This window comes from Colias philodice, chromosome 31 (assembly GCF_061535455.1).
Source record: "Colias philodice isolate Cphi_HAF_F1 chromosome 31, ilColPhil1 Martin Lab GWU primary, whole genome shotgun sequence".
In the NCBI taxonomy this organism is placed as follows: Eukaryota; Metazoa; Arthropoda; class Insecta; order Lepidoptera; family Pieridae; genus Colias; species Colias philodice.
In genome coordinates this window covers 2,264,431-2,277,619 of record NC_143116.1, presented here as the reverse complement: position 1 = coordinate 2,277,619, position 13,189 = coordinate 2,264,431, and the positions used below count along the sequence as shown (strand labels likewise).

The 13,189-nt window shown below is 32.5% G+C and overlaps 1 protein-coding gene across 2 annotated transcripts; it reads right to left on the bottom strand.

Moving 5' to 3' along the window:
• Positions 1-1,257: 1,257 nt before the first annotated feature.
• On the bottom strand, positions 1,258-12,986 carry LOC149475100 (uncharacterized). 2 transcript variants are annotated; one of them, XM_089714007.1, is made up of 7 exons: positions 12,699-12,986; positions 9,174-9,281; positions 6,889-7,004; positions 6,195-6,306; positions 5,332-5,458; positions 4,190-4,815; positions 1,258-2,894 (listed from the first exon to the last, which is right to left on the bottom strand). In XM_089714007.1, the coding sequence occupies exons 1-7, from the start codon at positions 12,770-12,772 to the stop codon at positions 2,876-2,878; spliced, it is 1,182 nt and encodes a 393-aa protein (XP_089570133.1). In that variant the 5' UTR covers positions 12,773-12,986; the 3' UTR covers positions 1,258-2,875. The 2 variants fall into 2 exon arrangements, with proteins under 2 accessions (XP_089570133.1, XP_089570134.1); XM_089714008.1 differs by having other exon boundaries at positions 1,258-4,815.
• Positions 12,987-13,189: the final 203 nt, after the last annotated feature.

Here is a 13,189-nt window from a genome sequence, read left to right as displayed (position 1 = left end):
ATTCTTTAAAAAAATATTCAATGTACAGTTTTGATTTTCCTACGATTTTATTAAATTTATAGACAAGACGCAGCTTCGTTCACGATTACCATCTTATATAAAAAATAATCTTCCCTATTATTTGACACCTTGTAGCAAAGAATACGTAATAATATTTCAGTATTGCTCAGCGGTAGGTAAGGTATTCAGACTTTGCCGCCCTTACAAAATAATATCTTCGATAGGTTTAGTTCATCACATTACCTATTTGATTTTGAAATTTCAAGAAGGATAATTATTGGAAGATAAACTAGCATAATGTAGGAATTTCTATATATAAAATAAACATAGGATAATCCCATTTGTAAACCTGCAACAAACCTGCAACGTTCAATTAATATATACTTTTAGAGCGATCTATTATCCTAAAATTTAAATTAGTAAAACATCTTCGATTTAATAAAACAACTCTGTAAATCATATCATACTTAATTCGTGTAATTGAACGTTTGTCAGTAAAAAATAAAGAGTCGGTTACCACTCACTAAGCAAAACCTACTGAAACCGCCAAAAAATGTATCACATAAGTTTAGTTTACTATACCTACAAGCGCACGCACTTGCAACTTTTTTCAGTGACTGATTTTAAAAACGTAACTTGCTACGTTTGGCTCGCTGTGGCGCACTCACAACGTTCGAATTTTATTCATTCTCGATTTGCAGAACGCCCCAAATCTACACAACACACGCAACTCGCCTGAAACCTTATCGTGGCCTTATCGTACTGATATAAAAAAGCAAAACGCCAACCACACTGCGTGTTTGGTGGAAAAAAAATATTCATATGAAGAATTTGGGGTTCTACCTGCGTACACGAGTTTTTCTTTTTAAGCCCTATATCTGGGTCGATATATCAGTACAATACTTAGTTTCCAATTGACTGCTATCTCCCAGTGAAAGTCACATTAAAATCGGTCCAGCCATTGTAAAAAAAAAATATTTTGCTATGTGTAACGAGTATACATCATTTGTTTAGAAAATCGATAAGTGAATATTTCAATCAGACAATTTTATTTTTGAAGTGAAACTTGTTTATGCGTGTTGAGAGTAAAATTTCAAGGTTGCGTCATGGCAATACCGTCACGTCATGGGGTAAGGCGACGATTTTGGTATTTTTTAAAACTTGCCAAAAAAGTTTCACTTCTAACACGTGTGAGAAGACACACACGCTCTTTCAGGTCTCAGTATAGGTAAAAAAGGGGTTAAAATAAAACACAAATTTTAAAATAGTCTTATATTCAGTACTTAACGAAAACCAAAACATAATTATTATGGTATAATTTCTAATAATCTAAGCTTACAATTAAAAGCGACAATCTGTACATATGAGAAAAAATTTATACAGTTTTTTTTTATTACAATTGAAGGCAATGAAATCCATTATACAGGATGTCCCACTGTTACTAAGCTCAAAGGAGGTTATAGTTTTGCATACGCTGAGTACGTAAAAAATACTTATAAAATTCCAGATGTATTTTTTTTTTCAAATAGATGAATTGTTAAAACTATATTGTGTACATCCATAACAAGGAACCCGCCCAACTTTGCCACCAGCACGTGAGCTATCGTTTAAGATTATGTTTTCATAGAGAAAATGCTCACATTAGAGAAGCGGTAAATAAATAAAAATTTAGCAAAAAATTTTTGACGTAATTTTGTTGTCAAGTATTTTTTCCTGATCAGTGTATGCAAAACTACAAGTTCCTTCGCGCTTAGTAAACCAATAGTGGGACACCCTGTATAATTTTATAGCCAGTTTTACGACTTCTGAATATCTTCTTTAGCTTATCTGTCAGTTAAAATGACAATGTTTGAATAATTGGTATTAAATAAACTATCAGGAACTTTATCAGCAAGTCGTGAAACTGGCAAATATGCATGTCTATATTAATGTACCAACTATGAAAAAGAGTGTAATGTTTTAACTTTATTCCAAATAATTTGTGTAACTTATTCACAATTCTATAATTACTAATTAAATTTATAGTAAAGACGTCAATAATATTTTGTTAAAAATCGATTTTTTTTTCAACCAAAAACACGATTTTGGAACAAATCTTATTGTTTCGTCTCTAAATAATATAAACTTTTTAGTAAGTTAAAAAACCTTAGTAGTATCTATTTATTATTATTATTTTTTTTGATTTAAATAAATAGCATTTCAACTATATCTCAAAATGAATCCTTAATTTTGATGAAGTGATTTTTTGGCAAAAACATTAAACTAATTTTTTAATATTATCGACTGGCTACCAAATAAAATAAAAAATATTGCATTACAATATTCAAATAATATTTTGTTTCCTTCTCTCGATTTTGCACTCGATACTTATACAATGAAGAAAAAAATTACTTAAAAATTAAATGATAATTTATCTAATTTTAACCAACTTCAAAAGATGTACTATTTTTCCATATATTCCTGGACCGATTTAGATTTTTACGAATATTAACCTAAAATTGCATCCAAACGGTGAGCCAGCCAAGAAAACTTTCAAAATAATGTTTAAACATTTATTTATATTTTCCCAACAACATAATATGAAAAAATCTTATTTAAATCAAGCGGTCAATATTTAAAAAATCTATATACTAAATACCGACTCAAACAAACTATTAAAATGAATCTACCCGCAAAAACATTTTTATTTTTTACCGCATACATATCGATAAAACTTCATTTTTATATAAAAAAAACGCGGGTAGACGCATTTTTTACTAAATTTAACTAATGATTATCGAGGAAGCAAAAGAAAATACATTATTATTATATATTAATATCTGGGAGTTGTGTGTCGATGCGATAACGTCGAATCACCCAAAAATAATCCAAAACCTCATTTAAGCCCATTGATACTGGAAAAAAATTAATTATTTTATTTATATAAACAAAAAAACTAAAAAAAAACACGCTTAAACTCATGAATATGTCACCGATCCTTGATAATAAAGTTTTAATATGTGTCCGTGTAAGTCAAAATCGAAAGGAGTCGGTTACATACAAACACACAGATGAAGCTAATATAGGCGTGTTAAAAACATGAGGGATTTTATCGAATTTTTCTTTTTTGGATAAATCGCTGTTGTTTCGTTATGGTGTCACTTATTAAGTTATTATTAAGCTATTGCATAGCTTGTATCGCGGGCCTTGAGCGCGGGGACCGAATCCAGAAATTCCGTAACGAAAAAAACCTCACGCTCCCCACTCCGACGGGCACGGAGGTGTGGCTTGAAGACATAGCATGCAATAGCTTTACCGCGGCAGTCCCCGAGTGCCACACGTCTTTTTAATTTTTAATTTAGTGCATTGGGGAAATTTCGGAAATTTTGATACCAAAGAATACTTTAAAAGAGCCGGGCTATTCTTTTCAAAATTTCATTTATAAAGCATTTATCAAATCGGAGTAGTTCCTGAGATTAGCGCGTTCAAACAAACACACTCTTCAGCTTTATAATATTAGTAAAGATTTGAATGCTATAAAACTAAATAGCAAAAATTTCTCAACTATGGAGTTTCTTGCCGGTTCTTCTCCATAGATACTGCTTTCCGAATCCGTGGTAAATATTATGACGATTCTAATGTGCTTCTAGAAGTCTAATTGAATAAATAAATGTTTGAGTTTGAGCATCATTTTATTTAAAGTATTGAGAAAGTATGAAAATATAGAAGTTTGATAATAATAACAAAAAATTTAATGAGTTCCATACCAAAAGTGTAAAAACGGGAGCCAATTACTGACACTTCGCTGTCTGTCTGTCCGTCTCTGTCTTATGAACCGTGAATGTGATAGTTCTTGAATTTTTCAGATATGATGTATGCTTTTGCAAATAAACAAATAATAGGAAATCCAGGTTAAGCAACGGTTGGCGCGGTCACGAATCGGATGGGTGAACTTTTTTTTTCAGTTGCTTTTTAGCTTATATTTACGGAACCATTGCGACTAACGCTTGGTCGATTTTTAATCAATAACTTACGTAATTTCACATTAAATTTGAGGTCAATATGTAACATATTATAACGGTGTAAAAATAAATGATTTCTATATTTACTCCATTGAAAATCAACCCAATGCACTGTATTTTTTTTCTTACACCACTACAGAAACAACACGATTTACCCACTATTTTCTGATTAAGTAACAAAGTCGTACCCCAAGTATTTCTTATTTTTCCTTCTCACGCGCGCAGCTTTTTTATCGTCATAATCTTCTGACGTATCTTGATCATATATGTTATTTTCGACAACCCAATCTTCCCCGATCTCTGTTTTAATTTGTTTCACTTGTTCCCTAACAGACGGGGACTTTTTCTTTCTCTTTCTCTCCTCTCGAGACTTCCTTGGCCTTTCTTCGAGAACCAAATGAGGGTATTCCTCAACAATGAAACTTTCTGGTTCATAGCTCGTTGTTATTTCAACCCCTACAGACGGATCAACGTCCGGCAATATGTAGTAATTCTCAAAATCACCGTGTAGTGTTATTTCGTTCATTTCTGTTGTAAAATGTCGCTTTTTCTTTCCACTGTTGCAGTGTTTTATATATGCATATTTGGGTTTAGTATCGTCCGGTATGATATTGACCGTCCATTCTTGATGTTCGGACGCGGGAATTTCCTTGACTTCCTCCATAGTTATCTCTTGTTCTTCAGCTATTTCGTATATGAAATTATCTGAGATATTTCCATCGTCCATTATATGAAGGACCTCGCTTTGGTTCTGTAGATTCGGGTCAATTTCGCCTTCTGTTTGCTCGTGGCTTGTCGATGTTTGCGGTATGATCTGAAATAACAATTATTATGAATAAAACATCTATATATTTATATGCCAATGATATTATAAGTAAAAAGATGTAGTTTGGTTATAATCGCTCGAAATGTGGCTAATTAGCCACGTTTAACCTCAGATATCTCTACACTCGCGACAGTTGAATCATGCTATCTCACTTTGTCTTCTAATCGTGTGTGCGGTGTGCCATTTTTGAAGATCAAATGTGTTGGTAACCTACCTACATCTTTTTACTTATAATATTATCATTTATATGCAGGGACTATTATGTAGAAAAAAATATATTCTCTTATAAAATAGAATATGAATTCTAAACAAATATGTATCAAAATAAGCAATGTATGTTGTATATGTCGTAGGCAAATTGTATTATTTCGCCGTTTACAAAAGCTCGGCATTTTCGGCTCGGTATTTCATGCATCTAAAAATTATGTATAAGTCAAATAAAAATTAAATCTTCTCGAATAGCCTATAAAATAGTTAACTATAATAAAAAAAATAACTGCATACCTCAATAATCTGCTTAGGATCGGGCATTTTGGTGATCACTTGCTCCGACTGTGTGATAGAAGCCTCCGCTTTGTCACTCTCAACTTTAACAACCCAAAGCTGTTTCTTTTGTAGATTCTTTAGTGATCTGTAGAGGAAAATTCGTTTTATAAGTATTTATTTAGATACACATCAAATTTATTTACCTAATAATAATATGTAACCATTGACTTATATGGATAATTACTAAGTCATTTATACATAATTAGTTATGTGTGTTTTTTATTTATTTTTAACTAGCTGTGCCGCGCGGTTTCACCCGTGTGGCTCCGCTCCTGTTGGTCTTAGCGTGATAATATAATATAGCCTATATTTCTCGTGGATAATGTAGCTTTCGAATGGTGAAAGGATTTTTAAAATCGGTCCAGTTGTTTATGAGCCTATTCATTACAATCAAACAAACAAAGTTGTCCTCTTTATAATATTAGTGTAGATAAGTTATATTTTTCTTTATTTAAAAAGACGTGTCTTCCTAACATTATAAACTTGAGGTTTGCGAGCGAAAACCACCAAACTATTAATGATGCTACTTGGCAATAATGTAGCTTATGTATATAATATTTACTTATCTATTAAAATAAGAACGCATATAAAATACTTGTTATATACATAATATAATATAGTAAATATAAATCTCGTGTCACAATGTTTGTCCTCAATGGACTCCTAAACCACTTAGCCGATTATAATAAAATTCGCACACCATGTGCAGTTCGATCCAACTTGAGAGATAGGATAGTTTAAACATGTAGGTACCACGGGCGAAGCCGGGGCGGACCACTAGTTATATATAAATATAACATATTAAAATTTTATATACTTACAGATAACCCAAAGTATCGACGAGTTGCCTCACGTTGAGGCGAGATATCGCCTCGGGCTCTTTTTTACACGACTCCATACTGTAGTTGTGTTCTATGCGTATTATGTCGGCCGCTGAAAGAATATTATTTATTTTTTATCATTATTATAAGTGAAATTTTCAAGTTTGGATATAACTGCAAAGTTTTTAAATTATGAATTATGAAAGATTGGTATTTTTTATGATAAATCAGGTAAGTAAGCATAATAAAATAGTGACGTTTGTAAAAAATTTTGAATTCCCTAACATTTAAATTATTAGACTTCAAAAAAGCAGAAAAATCGTTACAATTCATGATAATATAATAAGTTTTAAAAAATATTTTATTGTCCAATGTGAGGTTAGCGAAAAAAATCGGTAATTTTATTTTTACAAACAACAGGAAGCTGCAACAAAAAACTTATCTAAAAACCAATAAATTCTTAAACACCATATTTTCCAACCTTAACCCACCAATTTTTTTAAGCTATTGCATAGCTTCTATCGCGGGCCTTGAGCGCGGGGACCGAATCCAGAAATTCCGTAACGAAAAAACCTCACGCGTCACTCCGATGGGCTCGGAGGTGTGGCTTGAAGGCATAGCATGCAATAGCTTTACCGCGGCAGTCCCCGAGTGACACACGTCTTTTTTTTATATTTCTATATATTTTCCTTACCTTTCTTCTGCTCCGGCGTTTGTTGCGGCGGCGCCGCTTGTTCCTGCGGCGTGAGCAGCTCGGGCAGCATCGGCGAGTCGATCCATAGCCCTTGGGCGTCTAACTCGAAATGGTACCTAAGTGTTTTATATTACTTGCTATAATATGGGTATTATCTATACTTATAGTAAAAACGCTGAAGAATCTGTTTGTTGTAACACGCTAATCTCAGGAAGCAAACCAATTTTTAACAGCTAGGTACAAAATAAATATTGAAACATATTAATTTTAGATTTTAATCTTTGGATAACTTATTATTAATATTTTACCAACAATAAAGGTATAAAATTGCCATTTTTATAGTTTTTCTCTGTAGAAACTGCTTCCTAAAAAGATATTACTATTTCACTTATTTCAAATAGCGCGCGAAAAAACAGCCATGTTTAATAATAGCGCCATCTACATCTCATATGAAGAAACTCTTAGACAATAGCTACTCAACAATGGCATATAATATTTAATATGTATGTACTAGCATATCGTTATTTTGTATTAAAATATATTTATTTAATGATATATTTATAATGAACTTGAATAACTGAAAGTTCATAACAAATATATAACTTGCTTTTCTTTTTATTTAACTTCAATCAATTTATAAGAAAAAACATTTGTGAGTATTATAATAATTATAAATGATACTAGCGGTCCGCCCCGGCTTCGCCCGTGGTACATATTTAAGTTTTCTCTACATAAAAACCATCCTCGTACTTCAAGGAATATAATAAAAAAAGAATTATCGAAATCGGTTCAGCCGTTCTCGAGTTATGCGCTTACCAACACATTTTGCGATTCATTTTTATATATAAGACTAGCGGTCCGCCCCGGCTTCGCCCGTGGTACATATTTACGTTTTCTCTACATAAGAACCATCCTCGTACTTCAAGGAATATAATAAAAAAAGAATTATCGAAATCGGTTCAGCCGTTCTCGAGTTATGCGCTTACCAACACATTTTGCGATTCATTTTTATATATAAGATAAGATTATAGTGACTAATTTTAGATTTAAACCCAATAGACATAATGTTTGATCATTATTGATATTCCAAGAGAAATAACCTAACATAAGACTGTGTATGAAATATTCTTCAAATTACCATACCCTGATTTTTCTCATTAACACTTAACCTCAACCTTTCTACTATTTGCTTGCCAAATTATATCAAAATCAGTTCAGTAGTTTAGAAGTGAAACTGCTTACACATACATTGAATAATCAACTTTATTGTTAAAAAATAAAAACCTACACTACAACTTGGATTAATGCTGATTGATAACAGAATATTGGTCATACTTACATTTCAAATTTAAATAATATCTATGAAAATTAACTGTGTACGTAGAACTCCAATTATCCGAATTAATGGGGACCGGGACCCATTCGGATAATCAAATATTCGGATAATCGGATTTAAAAAAAAATTGCCATTGGAGAGAATAAAAGCTACGTTTTGATATTGCACTATTTTTTTATTGAATTAAATGAAAGAAACATAATATTTTTGCAATCATTTTTCTTATTTCCTCTAGTGACAACGCATCTTTATCATCATCATCCTCTCCATATTCTTGTTAAGGGTAGAATAATAGCGCACTTAGACTATTTTTGGACAATTTTTTGTGATTCGGATAATCGGCGATTCGGATAGTCGGAGTTCGGATAATTGGAGTTCTACTGTATTTAGATTAAGCTATATTGTAGTTTAAAATAAGACCAATTTACCTAGACAAGTAAGTTAATGAAATTTGAGTTTGAGTTTGAGTTTAGACTGATCAAGTTAACTCACATATAATATAATTAATAAATTATAATATGTATACTGTCCATATAATGTAATATATGTACATGTTGTAAGTCGTAAATTCCTATTTTTCCACATTTTTACCGTTCAAAAGTGTTTCCTTGGTCTATTTGAATAAATAAATGTATGAATTTGAGTTGGAAGTCTAATCTTTTTTTTTTTTTTTTCAAATGGGGAAATCTTGCCTAAGATACCCACGGCTCCCGGGGAAGGAGCCGTGGGTTATGTCGGATTCCTACCGACTAAAACCCCACCATGTACCAGCGCGCTGCTTTAGACGGGATGCGGGTACACATTCGCAATCTTCCGCATGTCCCGCCCAACAGTTGCCCATTTCCAGGCCCTCCACCACTTGCCCGTTTCCAGGCCCTCCACCAAGGTGGTGGAGGAAGTCTAATCTAATTGAATGAATGTCTGAGTTTGAGTTTCAGTTAGAACTCACCCGCACAGCTGCAAGTTAACGTGCCTCCAGAGGCACTCGCTCTCCTCCTGCATTGCACCCTCGATCCAGTCCTGTCGTTTGTCATCTGTGTCCGATGTGGTGTTGACACTAAAATAAAAATTATATATATCCCATCTATACATCCATACTAATATTATAAATGCGAAAGTAACTCTGTCTGTCTGTCTGTTACTCAATCACGCCTAAACTACTGAACCAATTAGCATGAAATTTGGTATGGAGATATTTTGATACCCGAGAAAGGACATAGGCTACTTTTTACCCCGGGACATAGGATAGGTTTTATCCCGGAAATCCCACGAGAACCGGAACTATGCGGGTTTTTCTTTGACTGCGCGGGCGATGCCGCGGGTGGAAAGCTAGTATATATACATATATATATCTACTATCTGTCCCATAAAGAATAAAGTTGTTCCGTCTTACTCTTATCACTTGACATGAAAACTACATAGGAACTACAGGAACAGCTGTTTTCGAGAATTGGTAACTAATATTGCGACAGGAACATTTAATATACATATAGAAACATCTCATTCTCATTGGAAATTTATTAATACATAAGCTATATATTCAGTAGGTCTGAAAATATGTCATAAAATATTGCATACTGTTATTAAAATATGAATTAAATTTGATTAAAAACGAAAGATAAATAACATACATAGAAACGATTTTGGTTCCAAGAAAGGACAAAGGCCTATTATGAGAATGTAGGTCATAATCTAGAGCCTAAGAAAACATTATTGAAATAAATAGACATTATACCCAAAGTATTAGTAAATAATCAAATCAGTCAATAATAATAACGTCTACTTGTTAATAAAAATGGGTGTATAATGTATATATAGAATGAAAAGACTATATGGCCTACAAAAATAACAAAAATCCTGTTTAAATTTTAATATTAAAATAAAATGTTCGAAGATATTATATATGAGTGTTCATTCAGTTATAAAATAAAACGGCTGCATATTACATTCGATGTCCCCGAATTTCATTATTTTGTGCTGTTTAATCGATAGCTGGTAGTGGATTTTCTTAACAAACTGCTTTTCTTTTCCATCAAAAATGCGTAGTTTTTGTGAAAATCGAAATTGAAAATGATATTTTTTAAGGTTATTTTTGTACTAAAAACGCAACTTAAAGTAAAATCTTAAGCCATTATAGTATCAAAATGTCTAATTATCACACTCACACGCATTATTTTTAAATATATTTACGTACCTATTACTTTATTTACATATTACAATTTATTTTGTCAAAATAGTATTTTAACAATTTAGTATAGCCAAAAATCGTTCCATATTTTGTATTCACAACAAGCCACAGATAACACAGATTAGTTAATATGACGCAGATCACAGATTAGCAATACAAATATACTAGCTTATCATAGAGTATAAATGATACATTTTAATTTTTAATGTTTTTTTTATAGCTCACTTGCTTCAGTTTTAAAAATCGATTAACTTTTACTTTTAGTATTCAAATAGGTAGCGAGGAGCGAAGCGACGAGCGTGTTAGGTTAACTGTTGAACTGCCGCACGAGCCGAGCGAGCGAAGCGAGCGTGCCGCGGCAGCGGCCGGCGAGTGCCAGAAGCGACTTTAGGGCGATTCCCACTCAAACAAAAAAAAACTACGTAGGTTTAAACAACCTGTTTGTATTTTATTTATGTATCGTAAAATTTTTGTTATTATCAAATGCTATCTAAATTAAAATTACGAAGTGTCTAGTCGTCCGCTAAACGGATGAATAAAATAAATTAGTCGTCCGATTACCGGATGAATAAAATAATTTAATCGTCCGATTATTCGGATTACTAGATAACCTTTTAACACTAAAGCTAGTTGAGTTGGACTAAAGCAAAGGGGGCTCAGGACTTAGAAAATTTTTGATGGAGTTGGTGTCATTATAACACCTATTTATTATTGTTTTATCGTAAAGATTACGCTAATATAAGCATGTTTTATAGGAACAACTTTTCTCTAAAATCAAAAATGGCCGAGATATTCGCCCTCAATTCGTTAGGTTAGGTTTAGGTTAGGTTAGGTTAGGTTTCTTAAAAAAAAAACTACACAGAAATAGGAGCCCCGCGAAGCGGGGCTCCGTCGACGCGCAAAAAAAATCAAGTTTAGGTTAGGTTAGCCGTTAGGTTAGGTTAGGTTAGGTTTCTTAAAAAAAAAACTACACAGAAACAGGAGCCCCGCGAAGCGGGGCTCCGTCGACGCGCAAAAAAAATCAAGTTTAGGTTAGGTTAGCCGTTAGGTTAGGTTAGGTTAGGTTTCTTAAAAAAAAAACTACACAGAAATAGGAGCCCCGCGAAGCGGGGCTCCGTCGACGCGCAAAAAAAATCAAATACCTACGTGTGCCCTCCTCCCCCCTCTCCTCCCCCCACAAAAAACCTATAATACGTGCGGCAGTTCTCTAAAGAATTATTATTTTATTCATCCGGTAATCGGACAACTAATTTATTTTATTCATCCGTTTAGCGGACGACTAGCGCTGTCCTTAAAATTATTTTTGACAAATTCATTTTAAAAATCACTTTCGAATTATATTTATTATCTACAATTGTGAACGCGTCATATAACATTTATTATCTATAATGGCATGTCGTAAATACGTGGTAAATACAAACTTACATTTTCCAGGTAATATAATTTAAGAAATTGTTATAAATAAATTAATAATACGGCATTATATTTAAAAATATTGCCTGTGTGCGAGATTACTAGAAGTTTTAATACGACAATGGTATAAAAGTGTCGTTTTTAGTACAAAAATAACCTTAAAAAAAATAATTTTCATTTTCGATTTTCACAAAAACTACGCATTTTTGTTGGAAAAGAAAAGCAGTTTGTTAAGAAAATCCACTACCAGCTATCGATTAAACAGCACAAAATAATGAAATTCGGGGACATCGAATCAAATATTTAACCAATAAAACAATACAAATACAACATTCAACATACATCTATAATAAATTATGCTTAATTTCTCATATATCCTTAATATAGGTAATTAATGCAAAAAAAAATATATACATATATAAATGTAAAATATTATACACATTATATAATTGTCTTCAATAATATATTCATAATAATTAATGAAACAAATAGAAAGTTGACATATTTACGAATATTTCAGAGAAACTCAGAAATAAGTGTATTTCACAACACACATTTGAGTAGTATCTATTGTAAGGGAATAGAGTCGAAAATGGAACAAAAAAATTGTTATGTACAAAATGAATTACAACCTATACAGTAACAATTAATGAAAAACACAAGATTGAAATTAGGTTTTTACGTGATATTACGGCGAATTATGGGCAAAATTGTAATGTAAACATCTTATAGGAAACGATTGAATGATTTTGTTATCATGCATTTAGTTGCGTATACAAAGCGTCGAGGTCATTGGGCGAAGCCCGAATGAATTCTAGCTACACATATCGAAATTTTGTGGTGTGGTTAAATAAAAGGCGGGAAAACACTCACTTGTAGAAGGAAAAGCTGCAGACCACATCATATTCCAAATTGCAGCCCTCTACAACGCATTTTTGAGCACTCATCTTGGGAACCCTAGCCGCGCTAACCAAACATGGACCCCGATCACTCACATCCTTATTTTAACGTGAAAAATTAAAAATATACACATTTAGCGCCCAAACTAACTTTCAAACAAACTAATTTGATGGATCTTTGGAAAATTATCAATCAAATGTCGAAAATGACATGCTGTCACGAAAAGTCCAAGTCCCAAATGCGTGCCACTGCCATGAAATGGTGATGTAATTTACCATGAGAAATTTGTAGTGGCAACACCGTCTACATGATTTATTAAATCGATTCGAAACATCGATTCAAATTAGAGTTGATAAATGTTTCGATTGATAAAAGCTTAATTTTGAATATTGTGTGAAGAATCTTTAAAATTACAGATTCAAGAAAGTATTGTGATCTTTTATAAAAACTGATTTAACAATTTT

Coding starts and splice junctions, on each gene's coding strand:
- LOC149475100 (XM_089714008.1), bottom strand. CDS start 12,772: ATGAGTGCTCAAAAATGCGTTGTAGAGGGCTGCAATTTGGAATATGAT. Junction 6,307..6,888: donor AACGCCGGAGCAGAAGAAAG/GTAAGGAAAATA, acceptor ATATTCTTTCAG/CGGCCGACATAATACGCATA. Junction 4,816..5,331: donor ATCCTAAGCAGATTATTGAG/GTATGCAGTTAT, acceptor TTGTTATTTCAG/ATCATACCGCAAACATCGAC.